This window comes from Talpa europaea, assembly GCF_964194135.1.
Source record: "Talpa europaea genome assembly, chromosome: 7".
Classification (NCBI taxonomy): domain Eukaryota; kingdom Metazoa; phylum Chordata; class Mammalia; order Eulipotyphla; family Talpidae; genus Talpa; species Talpa europaea.
In genome coordinates, this window is record NC_140074.1 from 66,012,528 (window position 1) to 66,030,812 (window position 18,285).

The 18,285-nt window shown below is 46.6% G+C and overlaps 1 protein-coding gene across 1 annotated transcript in view; it reads left to right on the plus strand.

The window, feature by feature from the left end:
* Positions 1 to 18,285, plus strand: part of PAPPA (pappalysin 1) — a gene marked incomplete at both ends in the record, with an annotated part of 230,926 nt that overhangs the window by 12,565 nt on the left and 200,076 nt on the right. The window contains one exon of the mRNA XM_084237287.1: positions 16,386 to 17,448. Within this exon, the coding sequence (XP_084093413.1) occupies positions 16,386 to 17,448 (1,063 nt within the window). The remainder of the gene's footprint in view (positions 1 to 16,385; positions 17,449 to 18,285) is intronic.

Below are 18,285 nucleotides of genomic sequence, written 5' to 3' on the forward strand. Positions count from 1 at the left end.
TCAGTCCCACTGGGCTAATCAGAGCTGATCTGCTGAAAACAGCTGCTATAGATCTTGTTCATCCTTTTCCCAAATTCCACTCTGGAAGAACTGGGAGTCTGCTTTATCAGATCTGCTCAGTTTATCAATGGGAAACCAAACCATAGAAGTTAAGTCAACGTATTAAACCAAGTTGAGTTGAATTAGGCTAAGCAGCACATTGGCAGAACAGTTGAAACTAGAATTCACATCTTTTCAGTCCCAAATCGGTGCTCTTTCCATTGACTCATCCTTTACAATAAGGGGTGAAAGTTATATCTGTGGGTTCACATTAATGAATGTGTTAGAAAACATTGTGCAGCCATTGAATAACTTTTCTTAAACAATTCTCATGTGCTAAACCTGTGTCCTAGACATTCTGTGAGCTTCCGTAGGAAATGACAGTTGGAGAGAATTAAGTCTCCCTCCCTCACCCCCTCTTTCTCCCCCCTTCCCTCCTCCCCTCCCTCCCTCCCTCCCCCTTCCCTGAACCCCTTCCCCCCTTCCTTCCTATAGATAATCACTGAGCAATCTTTATGTCCTTATGTATTATACATTGCACTGGGAAGATGGAGGTTGAAAAGAAGGTACAGTGCTATCCCTTGAGGCACTCCCAGTCCTAGTGGCGGAAGCAGACTGGTAAACAGATGCATGACATCATGGTAACTGCTATAACTAAGCAATAGAGTCCTGGGGACGCACAGAGGCAGGAACACTGTGATGCTTAATACTTATGTTAGTTATGGTGGCCAGAAAGCACTTGGAGATTGCAGGGGCATAAGCGATCCCTTCCACCTGGAAGGGCTGGGTGATATAAGTACATATGTGCTTGAAGGGGTGGCCATGTGTACATATGTGCAGTACATGCCTTGTCTTACATGTGCATTATCAAGCATGTCACTTGTAATGGAGATTCATAAATCACATGAGAACAGTAAACACTTTTGATTCGTGTCCCAGGTGAGGACACTGACCCAGAGTAGCTCTTAGGAGTATGACACTAGGAGAAGATTGGACATTCAGTTCATCACCATCTCTGTCAACTCCAGCAGCCCCAATATTCTCCCCTCATTGCCCTTATTATTCTGTTGTGATTGCCTTCATATTATCAACTCTCCCCATCTGTCTCCAGGCTCACTTGGAGGAGGCCATTTCTGTCCTCATTTCTACTTTGTTCCTATCTTGGCAGTACCAGCTGTGTAGGTCAGAGCTCAGTGCCCAAATGAATTGGAGATGTCTTCAAATAAGGGGGAAGATAAGGTGACAGAAATGGGTGCTGTGAAGAAAAGGCACTTTGAAAAATATCATGGGCCTTAGCAAGTGCCAAGCAGTAAAGGCAAACACATTATGAGTGGTATTGGTCTGTCCTGCTCTCTTCAAGATGACCTATTACTCTGTACCTTTCTTTCTTATGAACCAGTGTACTTTTCTGTTGGCTTTAAGTCCTTTCCCCCATAGTTTGCTGCCAGCTTCTTCATTCCACTCCTGGAGGGAGCTGCTGAAGAACTAGGTATAATTATGCATCCATGCTTACCTGCAACCTTTACCTTTTCTTTGCAGCCTTCCTAGAGGATGTAAGAGTAGGGTGATTGTGGGCATTATGTCTGTCCATGCTCAGTGCACACTTTGCAGGGCTTGGACAGATATGCATGGGTGGATTCTAAAAGAAGACACAGTGTAAATTGACAAATCATCTGGTCCAGTCTCCTCTGTTAACAGTTGGAGACTCTGATGTCCAGAAGAGACAAGAAAAATATGTCAAGTTCCATCCCAAACTAGGACAGAGAAAAACTGGAATCTCGTTTTCCTGACCACTCCTTCTAATCCTGTCATTTTGTCCTGGGATCTGGGCCCAGGTCTCTTGAACTAGACCAAAAAGATTTCAGATCATTGAACCCTATAGTTGGATAGAACTGAATTTATCCTGTTACAACTGGGCCATCTGAAGTCCAATGAGGGAGAGAGATTTGTCCAGGATCCCACTGTGAGATAGTGGCCACACTGAGGCTTCAAAAAACCTCTGTGTGTTTCTGTAGAGTCAACAAATGTAAAGTATATCCCTGCCATTGTTAGAGATACAGCAGTGAGCAAATCTTAGTAGTCCTTGCCCTCATGGACTTTACGGTCTTAGGAAGAAAGAAAGGCAATAACAAAGGCACAAGCTATAGATGTATTGGTATGTACTGATACATAAATATTATATGCTAATATATAAATAATAGTGATAACTGATAAAAGTAAGTGCTAGAAGGAAAGACTGCAGTTGAAGGACACTGGCTTTGATGGTCAGGATGAGGCTTGAATGAGGCTGTTTGGGGGGCAACTTCAGTGGGTTGATGAGCCACTGAGGAATTTGAATATCCGGTGCTGAAGACAGGCTGGATTAGTGTACCTGGATTTTAACCTGGATGAACTAGGAAGTTAGTGGAGAGTTTCAAATGAGGAACTTTGAGATCTGATGTATGATTTTCAAAGATTGTTCCACACTCTATGCAGAAAATGAGTTGCATGAAGCCTAAAGTGGAGTCCCAGTGATGGTATGAATTCATGGTTGATGCCATTATTTTGTTATGACAGTGTTTTTGTTAATGGGATTGCCAATACCAGTACCAACTAAAATACCTGAATAGCACTAGTGGTTTAGATCCACAGAAGACAAGAGCAGCGGTTCTTACACTTGAGACCAAGAAGGTTTGAAGAGAGATTTGTGAATCCCAAGACATTTTCTGTGGAATGTGAGGATGTGTACATTTTTTTCTGGGGGGAACTTCCAAAGTTGTCATCAGTTTCTTAAAGGGGTCTGTGGCCCCAAAATGATGACTTAAATGCCTAAAAGCAGGGGGCATACAAGGTCATTTCCTGAAGCCTGTTCCCTGCTCTAAAATCTGAACACTCTAGCAGATCTGTGAAAATGAGAATGTTGATGTTGAGTTGTCATATCAGACTGAGGAATTGCACTTTCCTTCATCTCTGCCCTTGTTGGAGTAAATAGAATTTGGGCCTTTTTTTCCTCTGAGGAGAAGTTAGTTTATTCCTTAGAAATATAATCTACAACTTTGTTTATTCAAACTCTCGTCTCTTAGTTTCTTTGAGTTTTAAAATAGGCAAGTTCACTTCAAATGTGGCCTGAGGTGGTCCTGACTATAATTACTCACGGTGGGCTTCACCCACGAATCTATGAATCCAACTATGTATCTACTCTACCATTCTCCCAAACTTCCCTCCCTCCCTTCCCTTTTTCTCCTCTTCTCTCCCTCCCAGCTACTCATCCACCTACCCATCCCATCTATTCACTGCTCCTTTCATCTCATTCACCCTCCTTTCTTTCAGTCCATGTCCTCATTCATCTGTCCCTCTGTTGTCCACGTAATCTTCCACTTGGGCTAGAGCAAGAGTTAGGAGACTCCAGTTCTTGTTCTTGGGCCACCACGAGTCCTTGACAAAAATCACCTGAGACAGCTTCACTGTCCCCTTTGCTTCTACTGGAGTTCAATTTGAAAACCCCACTTCAGAAATTGAAAACTACTCTGAAATAATCACAGTGCTTGGCTTGTATAGTTATATAATTGTAAGTATCCCCAGTAGGGCTCTGACTATGGGTCTAGACTACTGGAGGGTTCTTTATCAACAGTGTTATTTTAGATCAATAACAACTTTTACCCTTAGGTCTTTATTGGTGACGGGAAACCAATAGAGGAAGTGAAACAGAGGCAGGACTCAGTGAGAGGACAGGAGGCTTCCTAAAGGGAGCTGCCAGTCACTTACCTTCTAGCATTTTCTTTGCCCACACCCCCTGAAGCCCTTGTAGAGTGATTCTGAGCCATCACGATCTGTCTGTGCCCCTGAACGCGTGATCTGCAGGAAGCCCTCATGGCGTGGAGTTGTTTCAGTTCCCGAAGCATTTTCGACATGTACCTATCATATTCCCACTCGCCTTGTAAAACAAGCATTTTCATTTAATACAGTGAGGCCTTTGTATTCTCAACAACAAACTCATGGTCTAAGACTCACGGACACAACCTGCCTTTTTCTCCAGCCCCCCTCCCCTTCTCTGTCCTCCCTTACAAAACCCAGTGTCAGCAGAAAGATCTGTTTACAAACAAAGGCTCCAAGAGAACAATATCAGTGGCTCAAACAAACCCCTGAAATATGCCCCCACTCTGTTTTTGAAATCCTGGTGCATAGTGTGTACCACTGACTGCAGCTTTCGTGGAAGGCTTCCTGCCTTTCCATCTCTCCCTCTGTTTTTCTGTCTGGCTTCCTCTGTTTATTCATTGAAACCATGAGGAGCCTGGACTGGATAGGCAGCCGATGCTGGCCAGGGCTTGTGGCTCTCTGGGAAATAGAGTCCAGACACAGAGTTGCTTGCATATAGCCAGACAGACCCAAACACGACCACCTGAAGCAGAAACTTATTGAAGAAGGTTTATGGTTGGATACAATAGTCACACGATGCTTATGAAGCTCTCAGTCATTTTTCTACATTGTCAGAAAGGACTCTTTTGCCCTTGAACTTGAGTCCACTGTAGCTGCCTCTTACTTACACGTTGCCAATGTCAGTAACTAACAGATTTGGTACATAACATGTGCCAGACACTGTTTCAAGTGATTCTGCATGATTAACTCTTTAATCCTCACAGCAGCCCTCTGAAGTAGATACTATTATCCACCTAGGTTTCCAGATGAGAGAACTGAGGTCCAGGAAGGTTAAGTGGCTATAGTCCAAGGTTACAGCAGCGAGTAAGCTGTAGAATCGGTCCGTACGGCCCATGTTCTAACCGCTCCTCTCTAGATCAGGTCTGAGTACTGTAACTTCACATTTAACTTCCTCCCCAAGCATTACTTCCTACCATAACTTTTCTAAGTTCCTCATATTAGGTTTCTCAACCATAGCACCCCTGGCATTTGGAATGGGTAACTCTTTGTCGTGGGAGTCTGTCCTGCCACGTGGGGTGTTTAGCAGCATCCATGCCTCCTCTACCCACTAGATGCAGTAACTGCCCCGCCATCCTAGTTGTCATGATAAAAAATGTCTGCAGAGAAATTAACAAATGTCCCCTGGGAGAAAATCTCTACTACTTTGAGAACCATTGACTTAACTTGGATTCTTTTTATTCAACAGAATTTTATGTTATTCCTAGAATATATATTCCCACCTCTGCACTTTTTCATATTTGATTTCCCCATTGACCTTGCAGTGTCCTTGGCACCCTCCTCATCAGTCTTCTCTATTCCAGAGTCTTTCAGTTCCTCAATGTCTTTTACAGCCAGAGAGGAAGTACTAGCTTGTCTGAAGAACTGAGCTGCTTGCTTTTATGCTTTTGTTTAAAATATGGTCTCCCCTTGCTAACTTTCCATTTAAAATCCCCTAAAGATTCCACAAGAATCTTGAGTTAAGAGCACAATTCATTCCATGTATTCAATAATTGTTCTTTGAGTCAACCGTTTGTCAGTTCCCAGACTAAGCATCTAGAATATGAAGTCAAAGGAGATATGATACTAGGTCTTCTAGAGTTTATGTGGTTGACTGTCAGAGCTGAAATGAGCCTGCAGATCAACTCTTTGCTCTCTTCCAATTGATTATTTGGGGCAACCAAATCCCAGAAGGCAGATGATATTGGTGGAGGTCAACTAGGAACCATGCTCAAGACTGCATTAGACCATCCTCCACCTAGTAGAACAAAATTTAAATTTGAAGCTCCATGAAAAAAAAAATATATCATTTCTCCATTGAGAGGCTTAAAGAGCACCTTTGGCACCTTTGAATTGAATTGTAATTCATAGTTTTATAGCAAATACTAAAACAATAGAAAATTAGTTTCTGAAAAGTCAACAGCTTTCTCTCTTCAAAGATTTTCCTCACCCTCTTCATTATTAAATCTGAAGGCTGAATGACTTCAGATTGCCACTGAGTCTTGGACAGGAGTCCTGGGATATTATCCCTAACTTTTTCAGTTCTGTGACTCTATCAATAAAACACCATGAAATCCCAAACTAGTAATCCCCACTCCTCATGGACTTGCTATCTCAGTAGCCAAATATCCCCTATTGTCTATGGAATCAATTTCAGATCATTTGTTGTATCTTCTGCAATCTAGCTACAGTTAACATCTACAGCTTCATTCCCTCCTATGACTGTGTGCACCCCCAGTGCCATCCAAAGCAGATGGCCTCCCCACCTGCAGAGTCACCTTGCAGTGATTTTACAGCTCTGGGACCTTGCTCATGCTCCACCACCTACTAGGAGGTCTTTGCTCAGCCTCTTCCCACCAAAATTCTGTCCCTCACACAAAGCTCAGTTCTCAGACCTCTCATCCAGGAACCCTTCTCTCAGCATTCCCAAGCCTGGTAGAGGAGCTCCCTGTGGCCCCAGAGCTGTGAAGCTGGGATCTGCCCCTGTGGCTGGGTCCCTTCTTTATCTCCGTTTCTATCTCTCTTCCTGAAAGGCTCACCCCTGGCTGTGTGGGCCAGGATGAGGTGATGGCAGGCTCACCCGAGAGAGGAGCTTTTGTTTCCAGAACTCAGCCCACACTGTCTGGGGTGCATTTTTATATAACTGGTTGTGGGCCTGCGTCAGTTATGAAATCTACATCATTTGGCTCGCCCATGTGGGAACCTTCCTGTTCCACCCAGTTCCTTGGATTGGCTGCAGGTGCTCTGGGCCTCTATCCCGATCTGTCTTGTAGGGGTTCAGAGATGCATCATCAAGCACAGTCAACCACAGTGCTGGGAGCCCACAGTAATTTTAGGGGCCCATAAAATGACTTAATTACTTTTAAAAGCAGAAGGAAAAAGTTAACATAATAATAATAGTTAATAAATAATAATGAATCCAGTTTCTTAATTATATTGTTTATTCGACCAACACAATCATAAACTAATTCTATGCATTCATGGTGGAAGGGAAAAGTGCCCGGGACTTTTCATGATGCAACTCTGTGTGAAAAAGAACTTCCCCCAAATCGAGAACATTAGTGGAATATCAGGGCAAAAGTTCATGTCTTAGCACCCTCAACTTAGAAATAGTTTCCCTATGTTTTCAAGAAAATCCCTAGAACTTATTTTACTATAGTCTTCTCCCATGATGGAGCCAGAGAGGGTGCAGCTTGCCTTGGGTCACACAACTTAGTCATCCCAGCACATGGTGAAGTTGTGCTTTCTGATCTCTTACTGCTACTTACAATATTTTACACAGCCAAACCCAGTGACCACTACGGCCAGCCTCCCATTTTCTAGATACAAAAAAAAGCCTTCCTCAGGATGGACTGGTGCTGCAGTTTTCTGGGAAGAGATTGTTGCCTGTAAGGTTTGTCGAGTGAGCAGAGAGAACTTAACGTCCTCAAAGCATCACAATGACCCAAAGCAGACACTCTTCTCCAGGGCAGCTCCCACATCAGCACCACTCAGTCACACAGGCTCTGACTTATACTAATGCAATCTTTAAGGGTAGAAAATACATGGATCCTTTTCCTCTCCTCTTTCTCCTCCTCTACCACTTCTCCCTCCTTTATTACTTTCCATCTCCCACTTCCATTTTTTTAAGTTGATATACACCAATTTCACAGACAACAGGTGACAGAGAGCAACAAACATGTTTCTCTATTTTAGACAGCAGTATCAGAAAAGATCAAGTTTAATAGCATGAAGGAAAGAAAAAAATGCCAACTGTCCCAAGTCTGTGGAAGAGGAACAGACATTTATCATGGATATCAATAAAGAGGGCACCTACCGTTTATCAAGTACTATGCAAATGAGTGTTTGTATTCTCTCACTTAATCCTCAAAATGGCACTCTGCGTTAAGCACTGTTATCCTTTGAAGAAGGGATTTTTCCCAAGGCTACAAGCTAACAAGGGCAGAGCTGGGATTCCAACAGATCATACTCGACAGTACATGTGCTTAGCACTTGTTATGTTGCCAGCGACCCGTGCCAAGTCCCGGTGCACCCATTATCTTATTAGTTCCTCCTACAATTAACAGAGGTAGATTGTATCACCCCATTTTACAGATGAGAAGGCTAACACTTAGGGAGATACCCTGATTTTCCCAAGTCATGTGATTAATGAAAGGTAAAGCCAGCATCGGAATGCACCTTTTTTAGTCTCTAAGACCCTGACCTTTCTATGTGCATACAGCCCGCTTACATAGGAGCAGAGGAGGCAAACTGCAGAGCCAAGTGCTGTAGAGAAACACAAATATACCATGAGTCCTCAAGAACACCTTGAAATCCCAAATGCACCCGGGTATCAATGAAGCTTATGGGTCTTTGAAACCCATGGCAGACTCTTGTCGACCCACCTTCCATCTGGATAACCTTAGATAGTTACAAGAAAATAAGCATACATCCACCTCCTTTTTCAACAGCCATGTGTGAGGTGTACAGGAGTATACTTGGAAAAACTGAGGCTCAGAGAAGTAAATGAACTCATCCCAGGCTACTCACCCGGTAGCCAAATGAAATGTAAGCAGATGTTTGTGGTCAGAGGGCTTTCAGGTAATGGTTCCCAGCAGAGAAAAAGAAATAGGCAAGACATAGACAGTACCACCTGGGTGCTCTTCTCACCGTCCCATGCAGTCCTGCAAATGGAAACCTGCCCCCCACACCTTCCAGAGGAAAAGAGCAAAATCAAATGAAGATGAAAGCTGCCATTGTGAACCTCCTCATGGATCTTTCACCCATATCTGTTTCAACCAGTCCAGGACCAAAAAGCAAGTGCAGCTTCTTCATGTGTCTGTCTGCTCCATGTGCCTCCTCCAGGTCTCTTTCTGGCTCTCCATCCTGCTTCCTTCCTTCCCCAGTCTCCTCTCCAGCTTCTCCTCCCTGCTCAGCTCCACCCTCCTTTGGGTGGGGCAGGGAACCTGGAACCTCCCCTTTCCCTGGGGACCACCCTCTTACAGAAGGAGGAAGATACCACGGGGCAATCTCTTAGGTACCCACCTCAGTGACATCCCAAATTTCCCCCCAGTGCCTGGTGCTGCTAGTCCTCCAGGGTCATTTTGGTGGCCCTCCCTCTCCTGCCTCCCACACTGAACTGAGTGCAGGGACCTTGGGTTACACTTAACCCACATCTGTCTGTTTTAATCACTCTCCGCTGGACAGATAAAAGCTTTCCATAGGATTGCTCTCTCAAGCATTCCTCTGTGACTTTGATAACAGACATTAAATCATGGAAGGGAAAACAAAACAAAAAAGAATCAACTCCAACCTTTGGCTTTTAATTTTTTTAGCCTCCTGAAAGAAACCCAACTGTTGACCTAAATTCCCTCTTTTATCCCTGCATCTTCTCACTTCTGTTTGTATTCCCCTGGAAGAGGTCCCACCACTGGACGGCGTCCTTAAATTGTACTCCTGAAACTGCCTCCTTTCCTACCCCTCTCCCACCACTTTACATCTCCCACTGTGAGAGCCAAGGCTGGAGTGTCAGAAGGACGAGGATCTCAGGATCCCAGGGAGCCTGAGATGGATAGGTAACCTACCCGGGGTGACCGTCAAGCTCATAGGATAGGGAAACGAGGCAGCCCAGAGAGGGAAACTGCTTTCCCAGTGACACACAGCACTGAAGGGCTGAGCTGGGATGCAGAAACCTTGACTGTGGACTGAAGAGTTATTCCCCATGAAGGGAAGCATCCTGCAGGGAACACTGGCTTTATATTCTGTTCAGTTGTGAATTTCCCGCTCTCAAGCTTGGGACCCTCGGGAGAAATCACTTGGCTTCTCTGTATCTCAGTTTCCTTCTCCATCCAAAGAATATCAGGAGAGCCCCCTGGGGCCATGAAGATGGATCATGAAGTGGAGTGTCTATGCTTAGCAGGGAGTCTGCCACACAAAGGTGTTCAGCAGTCATTTGTTGGTAGGATCGTTATTTATTAGTAATATGTTTTGTCACAAGCAGAAGTGACCTGAGTAGAATTTTCTCTCCTCCCATGTGCACTCTCCCAATGAGAGGAAAACAAAACAAAACAAAACAAATAGTACAAACTTGATAAAAATCGTCATCCTTTGCTCATTATCCTCCTTTGGCAATGATGAAAAAAAGGTCAGAGGTTTTCAAAGCTGATTTTGTGTTAAGTCCAACCATTCCAGAAAAACATTCTGGGGAACCCACACACGCACGCACACACACACAGAGACAGAGTCAGGGGGGAACATTGCTAGTTACCTTTCATCTGTGGGGAAACTGAATTTGAAGTCAGGAATCTTAAAGTACAGTCTTATTACCCTTGGTTCTTGGTCATCTTGGACAGGGTAACTGGCCTCTCTGAATCTTGGTTTTCTCATCTGTAATACCAGGTTGTTGTGAGGATTCTGTGAGACACACTGATGTCGACCAAACCACCTACATACTCTGCACCACAAGCACTTCAGAAATGCACGCTGGGGCTGAAATACAGCAGCACTCTCCTATCTGTGCAAAGTGCCCTATATATGGTATCCGTACCCCCAGTGGCTCTGTCCTGCTAGTATACTTTGCTCTTCTTAGACTAGAGTTGAGTAAGTGGAGGCAGTGTATCGTAAGCAGGGAACTCTGAACTGGGCACTAGGCAATAGCAGATGGAGCAGATTTTAGGGACATTTTGGTGGGAGAGTGTAGAAATCTTGTAGGGTGATGGTATTATGGTTTGCTCACATTGCCATAACAAAGCACCCAGACTGGATGACTCCAATAACAGAGACTTCTAGAGGTTTCTTCTGAGGTGTCTCTCCTTGACTTGCAGTTGGCCATCTTTTCCCTGCATCCTCCTATGGTCTTTCCTCGGTATGCACCAATGTCCTAATTTCCATGTTCCAACCAGTTTTGTTGGTCAGGGTCCACCCTGAGGACCCCACTTGAACTTGATTATTTCTGTAAAGACCCTGTCTCCAAAATGATCACATTCTGAGTTACTGGGGGTTAGGGCTTCCGCATATAAATTTGGGGATGACACAATTCCATCATAACAGATGGAAAGAGAGATCAGAGACAGTCAAGAGTGAGACAGAAATGCTAAAGAAAAAGACCATCACAGCCTAGACTCTGGTTGAGAAACCAAAAGGCAGAGAGGCAATGATGGTGATCTTGCTGAAGGGCCAGCTCTGGAAGGAAGGCCTTCTGAACTCCAGGTCCACACAAATCTTTGGATCCAGTAAATGAGGTGAGCCAAGTAGAACAGATTAAGCACCACTAGTAAAAAAAAAAAAAAAAGTGGGTTCTTAATCAAGCATTTTCAGGCCCGTGAGGAAGAATGATGTGAAAAGCAGCTTCCTGGCATGCCTTTCAGTTCAACTTGCTTGAGTTGGCACTGCAGACCAGTATTTCTGGAGGGTCAATACCTTCAACAACCCACTATAAGGTGGTGAGTTAATGTGGGTGCTTAACGTAGGGGTATGATTAGGAACCTGGCCGAGAATCCTGTAGACTTGGATTCTAAGATCTGTTGCCTTTGGTAAGCCACCCCCTTGGTCCTAATTTTCTCTGAAGAAACATCTGCGCTACTAGTTCCATTGTGAAGCTTAAGTGAGAGAATTGCTGTAGAGCACACGGTAGTTAGCAGGTTCTAAATAAAAAGGGTAATAGTGCTCTTCTAAAGAACACAGCAATATTTTTCATTTGCAATGACTTACTCTATGGGGCAACTACAAGCATGTTAAATAGTGGGCACTTAGGTTATTTCTATGTCTGGGCTATTGTAAACAGTTCTACTATAAACATAGTGCAGGTTTCTTTTCAAATTTGTGCGTTTGTGTTTCTTGGCTAGGCGTGGAAACGCCGAGTCATATGGCAGATCCATTTTTAGTGATTTGAGGATCCTCCTCAGTGCTTTCCATAGGGGATGGATGAGTCTACATCCCCACCAATAGTTTAAGAAGGTTCCTTTATGAAAATAGATTCGCTTCAAGTTTTTTTGGGGGGAGGTGGTATGAAGTCCTTTCCATAGCAAGCCTAGTTGCAAGAAGTTTGGACATAATTGGAGGGCCCTGCACAGGGTTTGCATGTCCAGTAGTCACCCATGAGGCCCAGGGCAAGTCCTTTACCTGGTCTGGGCCTCGATGACTCCATCTGTGCCACAGCCACTTCCTCACTGGCCTGTGATGGACTCTCCTCACTTCTGCTGCTGGGTTCCTTGTGCCTGTAGCCAGGAGGCAGGCTTATGCCAATCAGGTGTAGATTGCAGGCTGGCCTGCGCCTGTGCCTTCCATCCTGCTGCGAGGGGATACCTCCTCTGGGACTAACCTCCAGGACCACACAGATGGCGATGAGAGGATCTGCTCATGTCCAGTGTGGGTACACACAGGAGAGGGGCCCCGGCATGTAAAAACTGGGAATGACGTGGCAGCCCAGTCACACCAACACATACTTTTAAGCAACTCCTACTTACAAGGAACCATTCTAACAGTGAACAAAAGAGCTCTGAAATTGTAGTGGGTGATCATTTCATCAGCACCCCTCCTTTGAGAGAGAAGGGAAATGAGGCCAAGCAGTATTCGGGGTGGTGTGGCTTTTCCTAGCCACGGTCACCCAGCAAGTTGATCCCAGATCTCAGGTTCTAGGCTGGTGATACGGCAGGTCTTCCCTTCTAGTCCCCTGAGATATGACTAAGACTACTATGGATTAAGGTATTTTCATTCAGAAATAAATCATCACTATGCCCACCCACCCAACCACCCCAACCCTTATTGAAGTCCAGTGATTTCCTTTGGCCACTCACACTCCAGGTAAATAATTCCTTCTGAACTTCTGAAGCCACTGCTTCAAGGTTCTCATTTCCCTTAATATGTTTCCTCCTGGTTCCACCGAGAGCCTTCTCTTTGCCCTTCCTCTCTGCCTCCTGTGGCTAAGCCACCTCTTCTGTCCTCTGCGCTGTGTCACAGAGTCTGACTTTTCTCACTGTTTCCCTCTTCCCTCTCAACTGCAAACAGGGGTGGCCTGAGCCAGGTCCCCAGCCCCAGGAAGGTTCTGAACTGAGGGCACCCTACAGATGTGTAAACATTTTACCTTGCTAACCCTGCTAGCTGCCTTCCAAAGGCAACAGGAAAACCAGGGACTAAGAGAGCCGCTAGCAAAATAAAAACCTGCAGGGAGGGAGGGGGGCAATAGAGAGAAGGAAAAAGGATACTGTTTCAGATGTTAATTTTCTCATTAGAAGATTTTTCTGTTTAAGAAAGAGGAGGTTGGCCCAGGAGAGGAAGAGAAGTAGAGCTGAGAGTTGGCTGGGGGGTGGGGAGGGGGGTGTGCACCAGGTCGGGGACCCGGGAAACCTCTGCACTCATTGATTCCCATTGCCAGTGGCAACAGAGAGATGTGGGGCAATTCCTTCCAAACTGGGAGTCAGAGGTCTTGCTTTGGAGGGGTCTGTGGCGAGGTAGCTTCCGACAGTCTCCAATCAGCTGCTAAGCCAGCAGGGATTCATGATTTCTAAGTAGGGTTTGCCAGTGGATTTGAGGACTTGTACAGTTTTGAGCCTTCTTCTTTATCAACTAGGGACATAAGGCAAGATACCTTCAGGGTACTTTCTCTCTGAGATCTTTTGTTCCAGTTACTTCCTATTTTCATCCTTGACGTCACTCTGGACCCTCCAGCATCTTAAAAATGAACCCCTATTTGGACAGTGCTGCAGGCCAAGGCTAGCATGTATACCCACTGCCTTTTATATATGGTGGCCTACTTCCAGCAAGATACAGATGAGGAAGATCCACAGAGGTGAAGTGATTTTGCCCCAGATATATGACTAGTGGTGGCTGTCACTGCAATTCTAAGCACAGTACACTGAGTGGAGTCCAAAAAACCTGCTCTTTCTTTCTTACCAAAAACACAATCTGTCTTCTGAGTCTCCCAGTTCTGTAGCCTCAGAGACAAAAATCAGTGCCCTTGGTTCGGTCAAAGTCTCTCTTCTCCAATCCTATTTAGAACAATTCACGAGATGCTTACTGAGCGTCTGCTGCAGGCATGGCCTGGTGCAAGGTGCTGGGTCCAGGACAATCAGAAGAGTCTCACCCTCAAGAAGCATCCTTTGTAAGGAGAACTCCAAAACCAAGAGCAAGTGTCCAGTTTCCTGAAAGTAAAATGTGCTCACAGGGGAACATGACCATTCCTTTTAGGGCTATCAGGGAAAGCTTCTTGGAAGAGATGGTTTCTGTGTTAGCCACTGAGACATGTGGAATCATAGAAAAGCAGACTTGGACTGATCATGTGCTGGAGACATTCATTCATTCCCTCTGTTACAAGATGGAGACCCACGTTCCAGAGGAGGCTTGGGTGCTTGGCCAAGGCTGCCTGGGCTTAGAGAGCAGGTTGACTTCCTGAGCAGACTCTGGCCTTTACTTGAAGAACTGCTGGGCATTAAGCAGGGGAGTGGTATAGGTGGGCTTAGATGTCCAGCCAAAACTGCCAGCCATGTTGGCTGCTAACAGAGATTCACACAAATTCTAAGGCCCCAGCGGCCATAAAGGAGGAAAAACTGTGGGCCTGCTCTATTGATTTTGCTCAAAGCTTCCCATGCTCATTTTGATGAGCATTGATGGCAGATGCACAAAGTTATGGTGACCGCAACAATTCTCCAGCTGAAAGTAGGGGCTTGCTGTCCTTCTAAATGAGTATCTTTTATTCATTCTCCTATCCTTCTCTTTCTCCTCCCACCTGGCCTCATACATCATCAGACACTGAAATTACTCTCTTAATTAGAAAGTCCTCTTCCCCATCCAACACCTTTGTCTGTGCCAAGGACACTGGGTATATTCCAGAAAGGCTGGGAAATGGGGGTTGGTTAGATAATTAGATCCAGAGAGAATCTGTTAAGCGACTTACTGGGGTTCCCAGAGTCTGGCTTGAAACTTTCCCAGACACCCAACGAAAGTTTAGTAGCACCCCCACCCCAGGCCCATGATGTGATCCACATCCCTGGGGCCATTGATGAGAGAGGGGGAGGTTCTACAGTTAGTGCACAGGACAGTGGACCCCAGGGGCTGATGGCTCTGGAGTTCATGTATCCACTACCTGACCTTAAACCCACCTCTTTACTGCCTTTCATTTCCATTTTCTCCTTTGTTAAATGAGAAACTTGAGATCACTACCTTGGGGGTGTTACGTGGGTTATGTGAATTAATGCCTCGACTGACCTTCATACTGTGCCTGACCTGCCATAGAGTCTCAGTGGATTTTACTTGTTATTTGCTATCAGTGGGTTTTACTTGTTATTTGCTATCATGTAGGAGTCCCCAATACCTTTTTATGTTAAGAGGGTATTCACTTTAAAAAATATGGCATTAGTGTTCCAGAAAAGGGAGCTGAATTGGGTCTGGGTCTCAAGAAACTTGTCAATGACTCTATGTAACTTGACGTAATCCTCTGTTGCCTGGGTCTCAGCCCCCTCACCCCTCAGTCCCCAGCTCAGGTATTAAGGGGTCTGCCTTTCTTGGGGAGCAGTGTCAGGGTTAGGCAGGACTCCCGCAAAAGATAGAAGCACTTGGGCCTCCCTGGCGGTGCAGCAGGTTGAGCGCAGTGCTGTGAAGCTGTCCACAGCCTCTGCAGCGCAGGTTCGATTCCCGGCCAGCCAGGGAGACACCCACATGGCACAACAGACCTCTCCTGTCATGCCTGCTGCAACCCTCAGCAGTGTATTTCAGCCCATCTGCCTGTTCTGCTCCCCACTCTGTCTCTGGTGAATCCTCTCACCCTCCCGCACCTCTGTCCTGTACCCCAGCTCTTGTATAAAAATAAAAATAAATCTTTTAAATAATAAAGATAGAAGCACTGACTTTGCAGCCCTCAATCCCTGCTTCTTTCCTCAACATCCACCGCTCCTGATCATCTGGTGACTGCTTACCACTGACGCTCTGTCTGAGATAGAGTGACTCTAGTGAGGACCATCCTTCCAAACCAACACTTTGTTTTTGTTATCATCTCCTTTATTTTTCCTCTCACCTCTTACACTGGCCTACACTTAAGATACTCTCTTAATTAGAAGATACTCTCTTAATTAGAAGTTCCTCTCTTCCCCCTCTCTCCCCCCAAGAGCTTTGCACAAATCTAAGGTCTGTAGATTGTCATTATTATTTTGGTCCATGTCTTGGTTCTCTTTAGCTCAAGTATTCACTCTGTAAACAAAAAGTGGTCTGTGTGCTCCGTATTCAAAACCAGTAAAAGTCCAATGCTTGGGTGATAGTGTTGGTGAGAATCTCCTCACCCCAACTCAGTGCCCCGTCAGTGCCACGAGCGCTTGCTTGCCCTTGGTCCTTGGGGTGGTCCCAGAGGCACCACTAGGACCTGCCAGGACCCCGCCGATCACTGTGAAAGCCAGTGATCTAGCACATCCTGGTGGAAATTTTATCAGAGAGAAATAACCCCCCTTCCATCCTTTATTTATTCCTCTTTCTCTTTTGGGGCCACTTAGGGCTGTATGACAAATGTTCTTATACCTCGCGTGACCGAGGATGGGTCGTGGGCATTCACACCGTCAGTGACCAAGGCAACAGAGACCCACGCTACTTTTTCTCCTTGAAGACAGACCGGGCCCGGCAAGTGACCACTATCAATGCCCACCGCAGCTACCTCCCAGGCCAGTGGGTCCACCTTGCCGCCACCTATGATGGGCGGCTGATGAAGCTCTATGTGAACGGCGCCCAGGTGGCAACCTCTGGGGACCAGGTGGGTGGCCTGTTCAGCCCACTGACCCAGAAGTGTAAAGTGCTCATGTTGGGGGGCAGCGCGCTGAACCACAACTACCGGGGCTACATCGAGCGCTTCAGTCTGTGGAAGGTGGCCAGGACGCAGCGGGAGGTCCTCCAGGACATGGCCGTCCACGACCTCCACCCCCCTCTACCTCAGCTCCTCCTCCAGGAGAACTGGGACAACCTGAAGCGGGCCTGGTCTCCCATGAAGGATGGCAACATGCCCCAGGTGGACCTCAGCGGCGCCCACGGCTTCCTGCTGGACACGAGCTTGGAGCCCCCGCTGTGCGGGCAGACGCTGTGCGACAACCCCGAGGTCATCGCCAGCTACAACCAACTGCCGCGCTTCCGCCGGCCCAAGGTGGTGCGCTACCGCGTGGTCAACCTGCAGGACGACGGCCGCGAGCAGCCCACGGTCAGCCGCCAGCAGATCGACTTCCAGCACCGGCAGCTGGCCGAGGCCTTCAAGCACTACAACATCTCCTGGGAGCTGGAGGTGCTGGAGGTGAGCAACTCCTCACTGCGCCGCCGCCTCATCCTGGCCAACTGCGACATCAGCAAGATCGGGGACGAGAACTGTGACCCTGAGTGCAACCACACGCTGACCGGCCACGACGGTGGTGACTGCCGCCACCTGCGCCACCCCGCCTTCACCAAGAAGCAGCAGAATGGGCTGTGCGACATGGACTGCAACTACGAGCGCTTCAACTTCGACGGCGGGGAGTGCTGTGACCCCGACATCACCGATGTCACTAAGACCTGCTTCGACCCCGACTCGCCACACAGGTAAGCCCTCGCGGGCAGGTGATGCCCAGTGGAGAAAGCGGAATGCGTCCCCCCTTCCCCATTACCTTGGCCAGGCCCCTGAGGCCCCTGGCAGATAACAGGAATTTTCACGGTCACACAGCAGCTTGGTGACCTCAAGCCATCACGGGCCCCACAGGCGAGTGGAGTCATTACAGAAATATTTAGTCGGTGCTGACTGTGAGCTACAAAGGAGAACCCAAAACACAGTCTTCTCAGAGCTCAGTCTAAATTGGAAGATGTGAGCCAAGTGCAAATAGCTGTCGCCCCCGGTGTGGTAGAGCAGATTAGAGCCAGGCTGGTGGATATGGGGTCCCTCGCCACCACGTGTGACAAGTTAATTTTAAATTAGTTAACTAAAATGTAAAATCCAGTTCCTGAGTGATGCTAGCCACAGTTCAAGGACTAAGTATCCACATGGAACCATCCTGCCATCCTGGGCAGAGCTGAAAGGGGCACTTCAGACATTGTGGTACCTTCTTCGGGACTGGGCAGTGAGCTGGAGCCAGCTGGGATCATGAATCTCGGTTCATAGCTCTGCTATTTCCACACATCATGCTCTCTTAGAAGCTGTTTCCTAGTCTGTAAGACAGAAATCAGAGTTGTGCCCACGTTGTTCAACTGCTCTGGGTATTAGTTGAGGGAAGGTCAGGAAAGTACAGTCTCTTGCAGTGACTGGACAGTACTGACTCTCCGTGGATTCGTGACTCCTGTATAGCAGGAGGCAGAGTGTGCCGTGAGTGGGGACTATGGAAGGACACGTCTTGGGAAAATGGACTCATGTCCTGAATAGCTCAGGGAAATCTTAGGTGCAGTTTG